The following is a 15,192-nucleotide window of genomic DNA, read 5'->3' as shown; positions in this document are numbered from 1 at the left end:
ATCCCGTTTAACCAAATGTTCTCGAACCACAGCATCGATAATTGTCCGTTTTCTAAAATCTAAAAATTTATATTACAAGTCTAATGTGGGCGAGTTGGTTCGTAGCTTGAAAGGGGTACGTACTTGCGCAAAAGAGGGGACGAAAACGAGGAAACACAAACGACATGTGCAATGCAAAAAAAAAAATTTATATGGCTATTAGTAACAACCGGCTACAAATCTCTAATTGCAGCCAGTTGCCTAGCAGTGATAGTTAGAAAGCTAATTATCAGAAATTAGTAAACCAGCATACTAGTTAAGACAACTCTTTTCGCGGTGTCCGCGAACACTGCGAATACTATGTCGCAAAAGTCATCTTTTTGCCCAAAACAAGCCTATTTCTGAACAATACGTGGTCTTCCCTGAAACAACTGATATATACAACCAAGTGAGATTACAGCGTGAGGACTAAGTGATATGACGTGCGAGTTGCCGACTATTTTGTTTTCAGAAAACATGTGGTATCGAAAGTGTCAATCGGTTAACGCCAACGGTACTTTCGAACCTGCACGGAGCGAAAGCTAACAGCATAAGACACCCTAACAACGTGCAAGTAGATGGCGTTGCCGTATATCGCATAATGGTGTCGAAGACTACAATCGCTCGCTATTGTCAAAACGAAAGCTTTACTGCATACATGGTTTCAAACTTGACCACACTGATAGGTCGTCCGCCGTGTTCCGCAAGGCTTCAAAAAGTATTTTGATTCATGTTACCGTTCGTGAAAAACTATAAATCGCCTTCATTTTTGCACTCCAGGATGAATCCATCCGCCGAAGCGCCGATCGATCTCCCTTGCCACGGCGAGACAGAGCCGGTCGTTGCCCCTCTTCGCCACCACTTGAACAGCCAGGGGAAGCCCGTTCGCTGACTTTGCAACCGGACACACCGTCGCGGGCATCTTGAAAATACTGAACAGCGCCGTCATTCCTGCCGAATCGAAGAACAGCAAGTCTTGATTGTGGTACGGAGCCGTGCTCGGAGCAGCCGGCAGGATGAGGACACCGTCGTCACCCAGCGTCTCCTCTAGGCGGTCGCGTGCGGCGTCCACGGAGGCGAGAAACGCTTCGGCTTCCTGCCTGCTGGAGAACAGGCAGGCTGCCGCCGCCGCCATCTTTATGCCAGTCAACCTGCCTAGCGTGTGCCGGCCGGCTCCCAAGAATGTACGCAGGAAATCGATGAACACGTTGCCGCCGTCCAGAGCCAGTAAGTGGGGCTCTCTCGCGGCAGACACTTTGAACCAAGTGATCACTGCGTACTGAAGCTCTGGTACATTCAGCCGGTGAATATTTGAGCCAACTGCTTCCTGAAGGTGCCGTGTAACCTATATAATGAAAAAGAAGAAAACAACGAATGTTTGTATGCCTTTAGTTGTCGATCGGGAAGACTTAGTATAGAGGGGGGCAAAGCACGACGCGAATTTGCGAATTGCCGCAGTTGTTTTTTGCTCGCAGATATCATAAACGAAATGTTGAATTATTCCTTGAGTCTGAGCATGTCAGGATTGAAAATTCGCAAAAAATTTGTAAACGACGATTTAAATCTCGAAGAAATGAGTGATGGCATCGCAGAAATCGAGAGAGGAGCTTATCAACCCTTAATTTTATTCCCTAGCGAGTCTCGCTTATTGCCTTCTTCATCTCTGATTTTGAACAATGAAATAAGACATCATAACCAACGGAAGCTATGTGCTCTCCTTTTCTGGATGATACTAATACAGCAGTCTCCGTCGTCGGAAAGCCGCGGAATCTTCCATGCTCCGAGGCCATCAGAAGCGCGATTCCTTCAAAATTTAGCTTTAATGTCATCACGTATAAAAACGCCATTTTGTAAACTTGTACTGCATATTCCGCTGTAACTTTCGTCGGCAGGCAGACAATATGAAGATTACAATAATAGTTAGATTATTTCGACCAAATTTATTTACTTCGTCTTCCTTTGAAATGTGGTTAAATTCCTAGGCTACTCTATTGGGCAGAATTCTTCCAGCATGCGCGTATTTTGAGGTATGCACCCACGTCCAAATTTTTCTCCTCCTCGCCTGCGAACCCCCGGTGTAACAAACTGGCAACGAAGTTTGCATGCGGATTGCCGTGCCGTAACACAGTCTAGCGATCCCCCCCCAAAAAAATCTTTTTAGCGCTTTCTACGCCAGAGCCTGAGCATCCTGGCTCTTGCGGACCTATTAGCTTCCTCGCTTTGCCGAAGACACACACGGCGTGCGTCTGCGTGATGACGTCATGTTGGCAGTGTAGTGAATAGGAGGTTGTGAAGGTGTAGGTTGCGCAACCAAGGGACGAACCACGAAGAAAGACACAGAGACACACACAAGCGCTTGTGTGTGTCTCTGTGTCTTTCTTCGTGGTTCGTCCCTTGGTTGCGCAACCTACACCTTCACAACATCATGTACCAACTAGGCCCAACCCAAGTTTTATTGTAGTGAATAGGAGTCGGTCCCGAGGCAACACAGAGGAAGACGGGTGAAGGGGACGAAACGGACCTCCCAAGCCCAGAACAGTAATGAAAGAGTGTACATGAAGGAAAGAAAATCCACAAAATTTGTTCAGAATGAAAGCCCCGCACTCTGTCCGGAGAGCAAGGACAGCTACGTAACTGCACACTACAGTGGATCAATTCTGGTTAGTATGACAAGAAGTCACGTCCGAACGCTCATATTCACGTCACTACCAGTTGAGCTAAACCTGAGATCTGAAAAATTGCAAGGACACTTTGGCAACTAAAGTGTTGAGAGGCGAAATCCGAGGACACTATGCCGTGACGATTTACGGTGGATGTGACGTCACACCGTTCCCGTGGCAATATCGATGCCCAAATTATACATCTTTCGGGGATCTTAAGTGTTAATTAAGCTTGATTACACATTTTTCAATCTAACTTGACACAAAGTCGGCGTATTTCGACGATTGTGTGATAATTTTCACTATGACATGACGACTTTCGCTGCGTATGACGTCGCACCGTTCCCATGGCTATATCGACGTCTGCGTTATTTCGACGCAGTTTTGACATATTGGCTATAATTCACTAATTATTTTACTGTCATCGAATGTGGCTTCTAGCATCATTTTTTCCCCTTCTGTCTGCAGCAACCGTTCTTTTTCTCCTATCTTTATTAGTTCCCGAGTTAACACAAGTTAAACGCTGCCAAAGGTGCGACAGTCCCTGCTAACTGACGACAGCATGAGCCATTAAAGGATTTCGCCTCAATAGACGGAAAGTAGGCGAAAAAGAAACAACCATGGCACTACAGCAGAAAAAGGAGGCCAAGCACGAAGGAAATTGAGAAGACAATCGCGTAGCTAGGACGCGTAGCTGTAACAATGCACCGTCCGTAAGGAGTCATAAAACAAAACAGGTCTAGGTTCTGCCTGGATGCCCTTTTTTTCATACGGATAGGCTCATAAACATTGAATACCGAAGCAGCAAACTGTCTGCACCGACTGCAAAAGCTGCGGAATATAATACTTTCGGCCGAGTGTCTCAATATTTCCAGTGTAATGTCTCATTTTGTTGCGCGTAATGAGGCTAATTGCAATATATTAATGCTCTTAATATCATTAAATCTTACTGTGTAGCACTTCAGTTGGACTCATTATTTAGAGCGTGTGATGCCTGTGCGCAATCAAATAGTTCGGCAATATTTCATTTTTTAATTCTGTGAACATTAAAATTAAATCGATGATTTAAAAACCTATGTAGCGTTTCACCACACTCTTTCATACGCTCAAAAGAAAACATTCGACAGAAGTCTGTCTGGTTGGGAAATTTAATGTTAGGAGAAGGTAAGTGACGCCAACCAAGTAAAATACAGGAAAAACACGACGTTTCGGGACCGGCTCGGCCCCTTCTTCACGGTGTGACTACGGGCGAGCGCAGCTTGGCTTTTTAAGCCCCTGTGTGGAGGACCTGCGGGTCAATGGCCGCAGCCCATGGACGTAGGATGAGGGGAGAGTCCCCAGGGAACGATTAACATTCTCTCGTGTTTGCTGTATGTGCCACGACTCGAGTAGAAGCCTCCTACGTCCATGGGCTGCGGCCATTGACCCGCAGGTCCTCCACACAGGGGCTTAAAAAGCCAAGCTGCGCTCGCCCGTAGTCACACCGTGAAGAAGGGGCCGAGCCGGTCCCGAAACGTCGTGTTTTTCCTGTATTTTACTTGGTTGGCGTCACTTACCTTCTCCTAACTTTCATACGCTGCTTACAAGACCCGTTTTGTGCAAGGCAAGCAGGTGGTAGCACTTGCTGAGTTCTCTTTGCGGCATCTGGGTTGAAATGCAATATTCGCATACTCGCCTTGAGGACAGCCTGACGAGCCTCTGCAGTGACTCGGCTGAAATAAAGGCTTCCTTCGGTTTCCGTGAAGAACACCTTGAGCGCCCTCACGTTCACCTGCGCAGCAAATCGCTATCGATGCAAGTGCTGCTGCGAGTTTCCATTTTCAGCAGGAAGCTATCTGAACGTACATGTATTCCATCATCTGAACACACAAAACAATAAATAAATCAAGGAATTCTAGCACACTTCTTGAAAGGAAACGACTCCCCATTTCTGTCATCACTCCCCACCCTTTTCTCGCGTGATATTATTCCCATTGGTTTTAAGCCAGTGGCTTCCACCTGAGCTAACACTGAACCTCGGTCGGTTGAGTGTGACGTGTAGTCTCGCTAAACGCTGGACCAAAACCCACCGGCCCGAGGCGATGAAATGCTACACTGCAAAATAATGCAGTTAATGCATCTCTGCAAGGCAATGAAGCACTATTATGGGCTAGGCTGGAGCAGAACCATCTAGCGTACTTAATTTTAGCCCACATTAATCTTAATAGGCGCTACAGACCGGACGGGTGTGAAGATATGTAGAGGCAGCAGAACCTTTATTACTCCACCATCAACATTATCACTTTTTTGCAACACGCGGACGAAAACGCATATTCGCTGGTGATGGCCGGAAACTTCTCGACCTGGATACAGACCTCCTCGTCTAGCCTGAGGTGGTCGGCGGTGCCTCCTGCAAGAATCTTCAAGAGCAGAGGCAGGTCCTCTGAAAACCTGGTCATGGGGCCAACACAGTTGTACTCTCCCATGTTTTCTCCCACATCTGGTAGGAGGCCGGAGTTTGGAACCACTCCTGTGAGAACATCGAGAGAAAAGACGCTGACGACACAATCGAAGTCAAGCGCTGGCACTGTTGGTGCAGAGACTGACGCAAGCAACCCTCTTCTATTTTTATGCGGCTGCAGCTGTATTGAAAGCGCTGGGCTTTTAAAGCAGTACTTTTCCTCCTGGTGCAGTCGGTTACGCCTGTCATTCAGTACCTTCGCCAAGGTTATACAGATCTGCTGAACGCCACTCGCTGCTTGTTGATTATGCACAACGCACTCTATTCAGTGACACAGTGAAAAAGAAAAGTGGTAGACTTCTAACTTCGTTAAATCGAGTAGACATGCGAAGGCACCGCTGTAGCCTGGTTGGCTCAAGGCTTTGTTGAATCGTCGGCACGTCTGGAGAAGATATTAGTTCGATAGTAGCATGAGTTTACGAACGACGTGCAATAAGCAGCGCGAGAGTGTGTTGCAGTTTAATCAGGCGTGGTCGGCTGCGGAGATAGCATAGTGCTTTCGTGCACAGGCCAGCGAAGGTGATCTGTTCGTGCCGCGGGGGGTTCAAATCCCTGTCGCGGCAATATTATCTTATTCAAGGTCAGGGTTTAGCGATTAAACGGCTTTTCCAGCTGTGGTCCTGAAGCAGAGCTCTCGCTCTACAACGACCTACCGATCAATTCAGAATAGCCGCAAAAACTTGTTCATGCACCGAAATTGGAACGTTACATGGCTGTACAAACATATTGCTTCCTCTTCGCAGTTCTCAGCACTAGTGGGGGTAACAAGCTTGGCCTCCCAAAGTATTTCATGTACTGAACACACTGAAATAGTGATTACATTGCTGAAATACGGCAAGAGACTCACCAGCCGTTGGCTTGTGGCCGAAGATTCCGCAGTAGGCTGACGGTATCCGCACGCTTCCGCCTATGTCGGTGCCCAGTCCGATCAGAGAGCCCGCTGAAGCTAGAAGACTGCCCTCGCCACCTGCATTAACGGGTATTAGGAATTTACAACTACCCTCCCCGATTTGTTGCCTCAGCAAGTGAGTGACGAGGATTCACGAAAAACCTGTATCGTCATTCCGAGAAAGCCGAGCTGTTTCGCAAAACTGCCTTCGTTGCTAGCAGCATTATACAGCCGTTCTTTCGGAAAGTAATTAAAATCAGCATGCCGCGTTCGAGAAATCCAAATAGTTTTACAAGACCTGCATTGCACAACCTGCTATAATGCAAATAAATCTGGCATACACTTTAAAAATTTATGCCTAGAATGTTTACACGAGCTCTCTAAAACATGTGTCAAATAGCTTTGCAGCTAATAGCCCGAAATGTTTACTCCTCCATGTGGTATGCGCTGACGTGTCGCGCAATACTAGCGTGCCCGTAGCATACGACCTATGATGCGGCCATAAGCCCGAGAAAAACGCTTGTAGTTTTCCCTGTCGCTACCACTGCACGCTCAAAATCAGCGCTAGAATTTCGAATATTTGGTGCATGCCATTGGTTTTCTATCGCCGTCCGGAATGCGTTCTTAGTGTGTGTGCAGGAAGCCTTTTAAAGCCATAGCCTTAATGTTCCCGTTGTTATTTCCTAAATAAGACCAGGCCGATACCCATGAAGAGGGGTTGCCCAGGAGGAGAGCAAAGAAAAGGGGAACTTTGCAGAAAATCAGGCGATCGGGCATGTTCGTTCATTGGTGATGTGAGCGGAGAAGCAACCTAGCTGAGGCACCCATATCACGTGACCTTGAGGCACCTTCACAACCCATATACCATTTCGTGAGCAAACTGACCACCGTGCTAGGTGGCGGTTAAACAAATGACTGATCGCGAGAGACTGCTCTCTAAGAGCACCCGGGTCACACAAGCCCAACCGGTGGGAGCACTTGCCATCCATGGGAAGGGACGCATCGCTTAACGGCTGCACCACAGCGGCAGCAGTGGTATGACGGCTCTAAAAGACCTGCTAATGTAAAGTCGAGAAAGACCAATTCCGCTTATAGGGGCAATACCCTACTATTAACGATTTCGCGTCCTACCCTTAAGGCAGAGCTTAAGTATCCCTTTCAATCTTTTGTAAGAATTTGCAGCGATCAGGAAGCGTAAGCCTTGATCATCAATGAGTTAGCGGGGAACCTCTCGTGACCCTCAAGCTTTATCAAATTACCAAGTCTTAAATATCCCGGTGTAGTTAGGCGGAGTTACCCTCTGGCGGTTAAAAGATGCATCTAGTAGATGTTCATATCCATGAAAGCTGCGCATTCTCAAAAATGCATGATCGCTGCAATTACTTTTTTGTATCTACATATAAGGAGGTTAGGCCCCTTATACCCTTCCGCAAGTAAACCGCTTAAGCAGACATCATAAATCTAGAGCACTTTAACGGACTGCCTATCATGTGTTACCTGAGTATTCTACGCAATGGACATATCAGTGGGTCTTTGAAGAAGTGCGCTGCGGAACTGTCTTGAATTGCAGGCGACTTATGGGCTTGCGTCACTCTTGATTAGGGCCCTCAGACTCACCGCTACTGCCACCGGGTCCGCGGCGAGTGTCGTGCGGGTTGCGAGTCGTGCCGTGCACCAGGTTGTGGGCATCAACCCACATGCAGAGCTCCGGGACGTTGGTCAGCACAAGCGGTATGGCTCCGGCTGCGCGCATCCGCTCCACTGTGGGAGCGTCCTCCACAGCGCGCTTCCCGCGATGCATCAACGAACCAGCATCTTGCAGCATGCCTGGAGGCAGAAAAATGCGGTGTTCCTTTCTCTACCGAGTTGAAAAACTTACCAGGCCGGATTCGTGTGTTCTGAGGTGTTAACACCATGATGTGGTGACGTGGCTATGTGCTGCAAAAACAGACAACTGATGTCTGCTGCGGACACCAGAGAAAAAGAGAAACAGAAAAGGCTACAACAGCTGCATCTTGCTGGTACTCACCTATGGGGCAGAAACGTGGAGGCTAACAAATAGAGTTCCGCTGAGGTTAAGGACAACGCAGCGAGCTATGGAAAGAAAAATGATAGGTGTAACGTTAAGAGATCGGAAGCGGGCAGACTGGGCGAGGGAACAAACGCGGGTTAATGTAGTCGAAATGAAGACGAAGAAATGGGCTTGGGCAGGGCACGTAATGCGAAGGCAAGATAACTGGTGGTGCTTAAGGGTAACGGAGTGGATTCCAAGAGAAGGCAAACGTAGCAAGGGGCGGCAGAAAGTTGAGATTAAGAAGTTCGCGGGGATACGATGGCCTCAACTGGCAAAGGACAGGGTTAATTGAAAGTACATGGGAGAGGTGTTTGCCCTGCAGTGGGAGTAGTCAGGGTGATGATGATGACGGGCACCAGACTGCGTTTAAAGGGCTGTTATGAATTTATAATCATTCCAGTTATTTGCGCATTGGTTATCTATAACGAAGCTTTTCCGTGCTGCCTTCCTCCGCATGTAATTCTTCGTGCAGTGCGCGTTCCACCAACGGTTAGAGGAATTCCCTTTTGAAGGCCGCACCAGGAACTCCGACTTTTTACGGCTTTTGTCTGTAGCCAGGCATATGCTTGTTGACTGGTGGTTCTCGGCGATGTTAGAAAATGACGCAAGGGCAGAGCGCAACATCCTCTGAAATTTGTCATAATATACATGCTGCCGCAACCGACAAGACGCAGGTGTTACACGACATATGATATCAAAACAAACAAGTATATGGTCACTCGAGGAGCAGCAATCAACAGTCGACCAATTCATTACGCCAATTCCAGACTAGTGGTGGCGGTGGTGGTGTTAAAACTTTTATTTATTCCAGACTGGCGAATGTAAGATCTAAAACAGACTTAGACTGAGCGCGAAGGTAAGTGGCCGATCCAGAATTTGAACACATAGGGCTGGTATCAGAAACCCAGTCACGAAGGCACTTCCCAAATAGGTTTGTACGGTAGCCCCGCGACACAAGGTGTGAATTGAAATCGCCAGCCATGAGAACTTGGTTTCTGCAGCTAGCGAGAAGCGAATCTAGCGGTTTAGTATCCTGGACTCCACAGAGGAAATAAACATTTACTAAGGAAAATGGAGAGCACCCAGGAAGAAGAATGTCTAATGCCAAAATCTCACAGTCAGGGGACATTTGCTGAAAAGATGCCTTAGCCCTGTGGCAAAGTTTTGAAGAAACTAAAGTTAACAAATCCTCTCCTCGTGACTGGCGATCTAGACGAAATGAACAATAATTTTTAACATGAAAATGTTTGTCGGCTGAAAGCGGCGTTTCCTGCAGAATTATGACGTCCGGATTAAGCTGGGAAGAAATACAGCGTAAATTTGTTAAAGCTGTAAGAATAGAGCGAAAGTTCCACTGTAGAACTCGCAACGACACTATGGTTTCGAAAGCAGAGCAGCAGCAACTGCCTGCTCTAAAACGGCGCCCTTCGGCTTTGTGAAAAGCTGCTGCTTCTTTGATTTGGCCTGAGGACGCGGAGAAGTTTCGAGTTCCCAAATCAACTTTTCCAAGAGTTGCGATCTGTGTTTGTAATGAGGTATCCACTGACCCAGGGAGTCAGTTATGCAAGTCTTCAACTTTTTCATCATCAAACCAAATTTACCCAATGCACGACGATGGCCTCCATTCCAGTGCCGTGTTTCTGCCATAAAGTTGTCCGAGACAAGACAGGCAGGGCACATCTCTAAGTCAATACCGCTGCATAGCTCAAAGCGCAAATATTAGTTTGATTGTAATATTAGCTGATGAAGAACACGATGTGCAATGTACAGTGGTGAGCAGCCTTGTCTAGAGCGCTCGGGCGGTGCACTTCCTTGCAAACAAATCCAGATTTTGTGGCAGCCTCTAGGGTCCAGCTGCAACGCTTGCACGGAAGTAACGCCAGATAGCCTCGTAAACAAAGCAGGCACGAAAACTTTGCCCTGTAATGAGGGGCTGCTCTCTAATTTAGGTTTTTGTTACCAAGTGCGCACTGCTCAAGCGCTCTAGACAAGGCTGCTCACCACTGTACAGCGCGATAGTGTGTTGCATTTTAACACCGAGGTGCGATAAGCTATTTTTCGTCTCAGACAGGGGTGTCCATTGTCGTCACTTCAGCATGCACTCTACTTAGAGGCACTACGTATGAGCATTCTGCAGGGTAGTGTTTTTCAAGGTTTCCATATCTTATATACTGAGCTCAAAATATACACCTATGCAGATAATCTGGCGTTTTTTCTGAGCAGACAAGCGCAGTAGGGATGAAGCTGTTCGCTTAACTGACCAGTTTTGCACACTTTCGAGTTCCCAGATGAACCGTTCCAAGAGTTGCGGTCTGTGGTTTGTAATGAGGGAATCTACTCCAGCTAAATATACTGGCGTGGCATGGACATGTGTACCGCCCAAGTTTCTTTTCCAGCTGCGGCCACTGTATCCCTGCAACCTTAGCCACAGCCGCCGACCTAACTTTCTGTCGCCCCTGCTACGCTTTCCTTCTATTGGAATGCACTCTGTTACACTTAAGAACAAGCGGTTATCTTGGCTTCGCATTAGATGCCCTGCCCAAGCCCACTTGTTCCTCTTAGATTTCGACTAGGATGTCATTAACCTGCATTTGTTCCCTGACCCACTCCACCCGCTTCCGATCTCTTAGCGTTACAACCACCATTCTTCTGTCCATAGCTCGCTGCATTGTCCTTAACTTAAGCTGAATTATATTTGTAGCCTACACGTTTCAGCCCCATAGGTGAGTACCGGTAAGATACAGCTAAGATACAGATCAGGAAGGAATTGTTTTATGATAAATCAAGAGGCAGTGCCCTACTCTTAGAATCTGGGTCAGGGTGTCTTGAACGCATCATCATCAGCCTGACTACGCCCACTGCAAGGCCAAGGCCTCTCTCATGTCTCTCCAACTAACCCTGTCCTTTGCCAGGGGCGGCCAATGTATCCCCACAAACTTCTTAATCTCATATCCGCCCACCTAACTTTCTGCTGCCCCCTGCTACGCTCCCCTTCTCTTGGGAACCACTCCGTTAGCATGCCCTACCCAAGCCCATTTCTGCCAATTGATTTCGACAAGATTGTCATTATGCCGCGTTTGTTCCCTCACCCATTCCGCCCGCTTCCAGTCTCTTAACGTTACAACTGTCATTTTTCTTTCCATAGCTGGCTGCATGTCCTTATTCAGAATAAACTTCAGTTGACAGTCCAGCTCCTTGATGTGTGTCGTTTCCTTTCTTGTCTGTCGTCGCTGAAAGCTTCTCCGTAGCAGTGAACATATTTTCAGTGTAATAATCATCATGTTTAAAAAATACGGTGACAGAACAGTGCTCACATGCAATGGCCAGTGAAGCTGATCTGTTCGGGCCGCCGTGGGGCTCGAATTCCATTCGTGGCAATATTTATTTTCTTTACTTATTTACTGTTTGCCCAAGGTCATCCTCAGGGTCAAGCTTCACAAAAACCGGTGAGCCGGTTTGTACTCGTGAAGTAGGCTTTCGCGTTAAAATGTACTCAACGATGGCGAGTAAGCACAATAAGGAGCGAATACGAAACACTTTCCATTAGGCGCATAAAATGAGGATTTTCGCGCACCTTTTAGGGCTATGCTGTCTTTGACACTAAATGGCACGCCCAGAAGTGGCTTCTCTTGGCGTAGCTGTTCCACGGTAGTGGTGCCGGAGGCCACCAGCTGGTCGGCCGCTTCGGCTTCCCGGAGCGCCTCATCAAAACGCTCCTCTACAACAGCGTTGATGATGGGCTGCACCTCTTGGATGCGTTTGATGTACGCAGAAAGTAGATCGACGCTTTTTACCTGCAATTAAAAGGAAACGTAAGACGACGAACCCCCTTGGACCCGCTTTCAAAATGAGCGTGACGAGAAAAGCGCGCATACAGACACGCGCAATCGTTTACGGGTTGTGGTCTGACGAGAATGAGACATTTGGCATAGCTCGTAACGGCACCGCTACCGGTTAGCGCAGACCATGGGGCCGCCACTGCTCATGCGCAGGTCGCCCTGAGGAAGCCACACGGCGCCAAGTGTCGGCCAGATGCAGGCGCACCTGTCGCAACAAGACCATCTATGCATGCGCAGTGACGGCAAGCGATGCGCAGTAAGCGGTGTGGTACACGCTATGCTAAAACCCAACGTCTTTAGATCCCTTTCAGTTTGAAAGCTGCGGTGCGCGGATTGTCGCCTTTCCGTTTCCTGCCGCGCGGTGGCGCTCGCCACGCTGTTTGCCCGACCAGCCTGGCCCTTCGCGTCCACGCCATCGTTGCCGCCGCCTGATTTGTAGCAGCCAGCAAATATCAGCATGGAAGATATCAGCTCTCCTGTGCCAGTTGTGGCAGTGACGCTTATCTTACAGTATACAAAAGCTTCAAGCAAGGGCGCTTAAAGCATCCCACCAAAAAGATGCTAGAGTTTACCAACATTGTAAAGAAAGCAATCTCGATTTCTTTGAAAGAAGGTCCCGTTTTCGGGGACATTTTTTTGGGAGGTGCTAGGCGCGATGGAATTGCAACAGCTTGCTCGGCTTGGATGTTCAGAGCACATGGCCACTTTTACATGCCAAGTGCTGCATTTTGTCATAGTGACACGCATGCGCTTCTGTGCGAGAGATGAGAACCATCGGCTGGAGAACAGAGAAAAGGTTGTCATTGCAAATAAAAAAGCTCGCCTTCTGTAGCCATTCCCTCCGTGCTTCCGACTTAGTGTGTCTGCATTTAATACTTGTCCGTGTTCAATGAAGTTAAGATTCTAAAAATGAAAGTGCAGGACGCTGCTCCCGTCTGTTCTTCTCTTCTATAGTTATTCGCTCCCTGCATCCAGCTAAGTGTGTCTGCATTTATACTTCTGTTCACTGAAATTGGCATTTTAAAGAACGTGCAAAATGCTGCTCGTATGTGCGGTGCTTCTTTGATAATAAAGCGCGGAATTTCGTGACTGATCTAGAAGCGGAACATCGATAGTTTTAACCTTTCATTAATGTTTCGTGCATTCACACGAAGAAATATTGATAGCTTAACTCCAACATACGCATATCATCAGCGCTAAACGTCGCAAATGCGATGCGATAAAGCGCAATGAAAACGATTGGTTTTTTGCGAACTGGCATCAGCCTGCTCTTTATCTCACCCTTACTAGGCAGGCGAAACATTTCTTTAACCATGAGGCTGAAGTTTGAACGTGACAGCTCCAAAAGTACAGCAAATTTGAGTTCGACGTGTTCGCTCCCAATGTTATCGCGGATGAGAACAGGCTGTCACAGCAACTGCCAAGCGCGAGCGCTCCGGCGGTTCCGGGCCGACAGCGACAGCAGCGCCGCCTGGTGAGTGGAAGCGGACGGGGGCCGCTTTCTCGGGCGCGGCCCGGGGGAGCTTGCAAATTGAAAGGGATCTAAAAACGTTGCTAAAACCTGTATTGTTCCTGCTCCGTGTGTTAACGACTACATTGGCATTCGTTCTAGCATTTCAAGCATGCATTTCCTCTCACGCTTCCAGGCTTTTATAGGAAGTCGTTTGCCAGGCTGGGCAGAAATAGTATCTTCTTCTACGAATCCGTATCAATTAAATGTTTATCGTTGTTGCGCATGCGGAGAACAACAAACGTTTGTTTGTATGGCTAGACTATTACGAGTTCCCAGCCTTCTAATCCCTCCTGTTAGCCCTCCTCAAGCACGAAACCAGGAGTATGATAATATTTCTTTACTCATCTTAACGCTGACATGTCCACCTTTTGAATCCGTGGTTAAAGCCAATCATATGGCCTAGTAACGGTCTGCAAAACCCTCCCTTCTAATCTTAGAATTGAGAAAAATCTGCAGCTTTTCGATCTTTCAATTTGTTCCAGTAGCACACTTTAACTGAGCATCGCTCTTGTGCTTTGCCATGCCTGTATTTTTTTTTTAACATGTCTGTAATATGCGTGACCCCTGAGTTTACATGCAGGTATAGTAAAGGACATCTGCTTTTGTACCGTACGCACGTTTGTGCAGAAGCACTAACTTCATCGCCAGCTGGCGAGCGTACGCTGCGTTGGACGCAGACGTTCGCCCATGTCTGAGACGAAAAAGCGATGCAGACAAAGGAGTCGTACGACCTGCCTACATTTGTTGTCCCTGCCCTTATGGCCTAACATTGGCATATGTATGCTCACACCTTCAGTCAAGTAAATGAAAGCGACTGTATGTACTTGGTTAAAGGCACCCTATAGATGCCGCTATCGCTAAGAGGAAGAAAGGTGGATGCTGCCCGTCATGCCCACCATTTAGTTCGTTTCGAACGAAATGCACAGCGATGAGAGTTAAAGCGAAACCATTATAACATACTCAGCATGGTGCAAAGGGGTTCGCGCTGATTATGTTCAGCTTCTTAGAAAAAATACTGCTGGTCTAAAGTGTGGGTAAATTGTATTGACTATTTCTAAAGATCTACCAAGGTTACAAGACCCGCATTTACATTTTTGTTTCAGTCACAAGAAAAAAGAACAACGCAAACGTCCTAGATTGTGACTTGGCGATGAAATACTAGACCTAAGTTCAGCAGTAGAGGCAAGGAAGTTATATGAAGGCAAGTCTTGCCTGATTCCCACCATAATGCAAGGACGAAAAAAAGTAAGTTTGTTGGGCCAACAACCAGTTTTTTGGGGAGTCATAATGCGACGACAGTGATTCCGGCGCTATTCAGATAACAGCATATATGTTGAAATAAAAATCGCTGTAAAAGCAAAAGCAATATGTGAAATAAAAACACGCCCTCACCTCTCTCTTCCTGATAGCTGCAGCGAGCGATGTCGCCGAGCGCAGGAGAAGATCGTCTTTCACCGGCGGCAGGTGTTGCGGCTTCTGCCACAAAAACCTGAGCTGGAACAACAGCCTTGCGACGTTACACCACAAGTACACGACCAGCTCCACGAGCACAGCCCTAAAGGTTTTCAGGAGGGAAGCCATCGCCGGGTGAGCAACCGTGCTGTTCCGTAAGAGCCACACCGTTTCTAGGCTGGTGCAGAAACGAAGCGTGTGCCGATATGCGTCGGTCACAGCAGCATGCGTCTACACTTGCGCGTGG

At 47.6% G+C, this 15,192-nt stretch overlaps 1 protein-coding gene across 1 annotated transcript; it reads right to left on the bottom strand.

Moving 5' to 3' along the window:
• Positions 1-518: 518 nt before the first annotated feature.
• Positions 519-15,192, bottom strand: LOC149363440 (fatty-acid amide hydrolase 2-A-like). Its single transcript, XM_089573480.1, has 7 exons — positions 14,886-15,192; positions 11,716-11,935; positions 7,685-7,894; positions 6,026-6,145; positions 5,033-5,187; positions 4,354-4,449; positions 519-1,363 (listed from the first exon to the last, which is right to left on the bottom strand). The coding sequence occupies exons 1-7, from the start codon at positions 15,072-15,074 to the stop codon at positions 782-784; spliced, it is 1,572 nt and encodes a 523-aa protein (XP_089429606.1). The 5' UTR covers positions 15,075-15,192; the 3' UTR covers positions 519-781.

This window comes from Amblyomma mixtum, chromosome 2 (assembly GCF_055824585.1).
Source record: "Amblyomma mixtum isolate Tamu chromosome 2, ASM5582458v1, whole genome shotgun sequence".
In the NCBI taxonomy this organism is placed as follows: domain Eukaryota; kingdom Metazoa; phylum Arthropoda; class Arachnida; order Ixodida; family Ixodidae; genus Amblyomma; species Amblyomma mixtum.
This window is presented reverse-complemented; position numbering and strand designations above follow the sequence as displayed.

Bases quoted from the DNA above. Each gene is read 5' to 3' on its own strand.
- LOC149363440 (XM_089573480.1), bottom strand. From the start codon at position 15,074: ATGGCTTCCCTCCTGAAAACCTTTAGGGCTGTGCTCGTGGAGCTGGTC. The intron at 11,936-14,885 runs GTGAGGGCGTGT...TTTTAATTGCAG, and splicing joins CAGCTATCAGGAAGAGAGAG to GTAAAAAGCGTCGATCTACT. The intron at 4,450-5,032 runs GTCTGTATCCAG...TTTGCTGCGCAG, and splicing joins ACCTCAGGCTAGACGAGGAG to GTGAACGTGAGGGCGCTCAA.